The 3455-nt window shown below is 37.5% G+C and overlaps 1 protein-coding gene across 10 annotated transcripts in view; it reads right to left on the bottom strand.

Annotated features, from left to right (window-relative positions):
* HELQ (helicase, POLQ like) overlaps nucleotides 1-3455 on the bottom strand; it is a 52682-nt gene that overhangs the window by 32321 nt on the left and 16906 nt on the right. For 9 of the 10 annotated variants that reach the window (XR_006679499.1, XM_045284201.1, XM_045284199.1 and 6 more), the window contains 2 exons: nucleotides 2319-2464; nucleotides 1575-1814 (listed from right to left, as the gene is read on the bottom strand). Coding sequence is in view for 9 of the 10 variants with exons in the window: in XM_045284201.1 (XP_045140136.1) it covers nucleotides 1575-1814; nucleotides 2319-2464 (386 nt within the window). In the remaining variant the exon portion in view is untranslated. Of the gene's footprint in view, nucleotides 1-1574; nucleotides 1828-2318; nucleotides 2465-3455 lie in introns of those variants that run through there. The other variant, XM_045284203.1, reaches the window with a different exon arrangement.

Genomic DNA, 3455 nt, shown 5'->3' with positions numbered 1-3455 from the left:
GTTCCTCCACGGCACTGCTGCCTGGGTTCTCGTTCCTCCATGGCACTGCTGCCTGGGTTCTAGCTGCAGTACGAACCGTTTGCACTACCTAGGATTTGCACTGTCAAATGCACATGGACCTTAAAATAAAGCATTAACTATAAGATGGAAGGAAATAAAAATCTGAAGTGGAAATTCCACGTAACTTCAACACAAATAGGGAAAAGTAAAAACTTTCAGAAGATGTAATTATTGATTAGTTCTAAAGTGGTAGAAAAACATGTTTGATTATAGTAATTAGAGTTTTAAAACTACTGAAAAAATAGAAGCAAAATATAAGCGAGTTCAAAATTTTTAAAAATTCTATTATCTTTTAATTCCATTTTTCATAAACTTTTTTGAAGCCCCCTAATAAAATTTCTCATTTTTTCTCCAATTGTCCAAAAAAGGAAAAACTTAATCAGTGATAGAAGAGGAAAAAAATGATAACACATATTGGGGGAGGGGGGGTGATAATGCAATCCCAGAAATGATCAAATCAAAATCATTAAATGTTCATAGAAGATTTTAAAAACTGATCATACATTGGGGGTGGGGGGAACCCACAACAATCTCTAGTGACAAATTACAAACAGCAGAAATAAATTACACAGGTTGCTATGGATTGAACTGTGTCCTCCAAAAGGCATCTTGAATCCCTAAGCTCTGTACCTGTGAATGAGACCTTGTTTGGAAAGAGGTTTGCTTTGTAATCAGTAAACTAAATGAGACCATACTAGAAGACAGTAACCCCGCTACCTTCTGAGTTGTGTCTTAGAAGAGCTAAAGGAGGAAACAGGGTGGCACAGACGGGGACACCGCTTATGGGGATCTGCCCTTAAGCAAAGGGCACGGAGGACTGCTGGGCCCTAGCAGCAATGAGGAATTGACACAACCAAGCCCGATTGGGACTTCTACCCTCCAACATTGCGAGAAAACCAAGGTCTGTTCTAAAACCCACACAGTGATATTTTGAACTGTGTGATATTATGACAGCCCTAGGCAGCCAAGGCATAGGCCAGTAATTTTGATAGCCACCGTAAACATAGACAAGGGTCTGCTTCAGATACTGATATTAGACTCAAGTGGCTTTATGGATGAGTTCTCCAAACTGTCAAGACAACTCTAAGTTAAATAAACTCAGATCATAGAAATGGGGGGGGGGCTGGAATGGGGAGCCAATAAGAACAAGTGAAAGAAAGAAGAAAATGTTTGTTCAAAAATGGATTGGTGGTGATGATTATACAACTCTTTTTAAATATGGTTGAACTATTGAAATGCATGATAGGTAAATTATAAGCCAATAAAACTTAAAAAAAAAGAAATGGGTGAAACACTTGCTGTTTCTATACAATTAACATCATGACTCTAATATCAAAACCAATTACTCAAAGGAAGGAAATCTAATTATTTTTCACTAAAATATTAAAAAAAGTCAACCTAGCAAATGCTGACAAAAACATTTGATAAAGTATCACCCACCACTGAGTAACCGAAAACCACAACAGAAATCTTTGTAAGTTAGGAGCTGATGTTTACAATTAGCCCCATCTTACCTTCGAGCTGGTAGGTTGACACCTGCCGCGAGGGTCGATGTGCAGGTAAAAAGACAGAGGACTCCTGTGGAGTAGGCCTCCTCCAAGAGCTTCCTTTCGTCACTGGTTAAGCCACTGTGGTGATAGGCAATTCCAAATGGGATAGTCCTCTTCAAAACAGGGCATATGTTGCCACCGCTGATGTTCTTCAAGTTGTTAATCATCTCGGATTTTTCTTTTTCCCTGTGTTTCAGATAGTCCCTAGGAAAAAGATCTGTCAGAAATACGAACCCTTGATCAGACAGTCCCACCCTAGGACCTATCATTTTCATTTTAGATGCCATGTACATATACTCTAAAAAAATTTTTGTATCACTTTTACTGATGCTGTTACATGCTGTCTAGTCGGTTCTGACTCCTATGCACAAAAGAACAAAACCCTGCCTGGTTGGTGCTGCAAATCCTCAAAATCATTGTTCTCTTTGAGCCCACTTATCTTGCTCTAAGTGCATCAAATATTCTTAGCATTTTCATTGTGACTTCATTAATTAACTACTAGGTGATCTGTTAACTTTTTTGTGGATCTTCAAGTCTTATGAAGATCTGATGAAATCTAAGAAAAAACCACAAAGTCACTTAAGTACAACCCTTAATATACTTTCAGAGGGTTTATGGGCTTCCAGAAGTTTATTCACATGCTCCCTAAGAATCCATGCATATCAAGTTTAGACCCTTGTGAATGATATTTTTAAAATATTAACATACTTGCTTAAAAATTTGCATATCATTTCTGCTACATTTTCACAGTTCTTCTTAGTAGGACAAAAAACTAAGCAGGAATAATTGGGAATAACTTCTGTTACCAACGCTATCAAGCAATCAGGATCCATCTTTTTCAAGGTATCAGAATACTGTAAAATAACAAGACATAGGGACAAGGAATGATTATTAAAGTCTTGTCAATTTTTAAAATCACCAATGTGATCCAAAAGATAAGTAAATCATGATTTTGAATTAATTAAATATGATCATTTAAAAGAAAAGAAAAAAATCTGTATTAAACAGCAAATCATTAAATCCCACTTTTAGGTTATTAGGGGTTTACTAGCTTAATTTGTTTTTAAAAAACAACAAACTAAGATGAAAGTAACAAATAAAAGAGAAATAAGGAAGTGAAAATAGTGTACATTAACAACAGCCTCATTGACTGCCATCTCCACCAAGGCAGAGGGAGAGTCCCCAGAGAGACACAAATTCACCCTAGTAATAAGGGACGCACACAGGAGATAAACCCGTGACGCTTGCTAACAGTGTTCAAAACCACAGACATGATCACACTAAAGGGCATTTTCATACATATAAAATATATCACTGAATCACAACCATTTCTGTGACACTAAGCATACAGCAGGAATTCAAAGAAAACAAAGAAAAAAACTGTAAAGTTATTAAAAAATTCAATTCCTTAGACTTTATTGAAAGTAATGAAGGTACAATTTTAGAATAACACTTTATTAGAATGATTAAATTGTTATAAAACAAGTTCTCTTAAGCAACCAGCCTGTGTGATTACGAGGTGTCGACAGGATCGGGTATCAGGCATCAGAAGACCCAAAACAATCATACCAATGTGAACAAGGAGAGCTGGAGTAGAGCCCCAAAGCCCATCTGCAGACAATTGGACATCCCCTCACAAAAGGGTCACAGGGAAGGGATGAGTCAGCCAGGGTGCAGTGTAGCACTGACGAAACATACAACAGTCTTTTTAATGCTTCCTGAGATAGTTAAAGTGTATTGTGCCAACCTGGCCGATAAACACATGTGGGGTTATTTGAAGGGCAGAGGGATAAATGGCTTGGTGAGCCTCGCCTTTGGAGTTCTCAGGTCTCTTGCTTTGTGATG

This window comes from Echinops telfairi, unplaced genomic scaffold (assembly GCF_000313985.2).
Source record: "Echinops telfairi isolate 266 unplaced genomic scaffold, ASM31398v2 ScPeMD7_7468;HRSCAF=8506_0, whole genome shotgun sequence".
Lineage (NCBI taxonomy): Eukaryota > Metazoa > Chordata > Mammalia > Afrosoricida > Tenrecidae > Echinops > Echinops telfairi.
The sequence above is the reverse complement of the archived record's forward strand: the minus strand, read 5'-3'. Positions and strand labels throughout refer to the sequence as shown.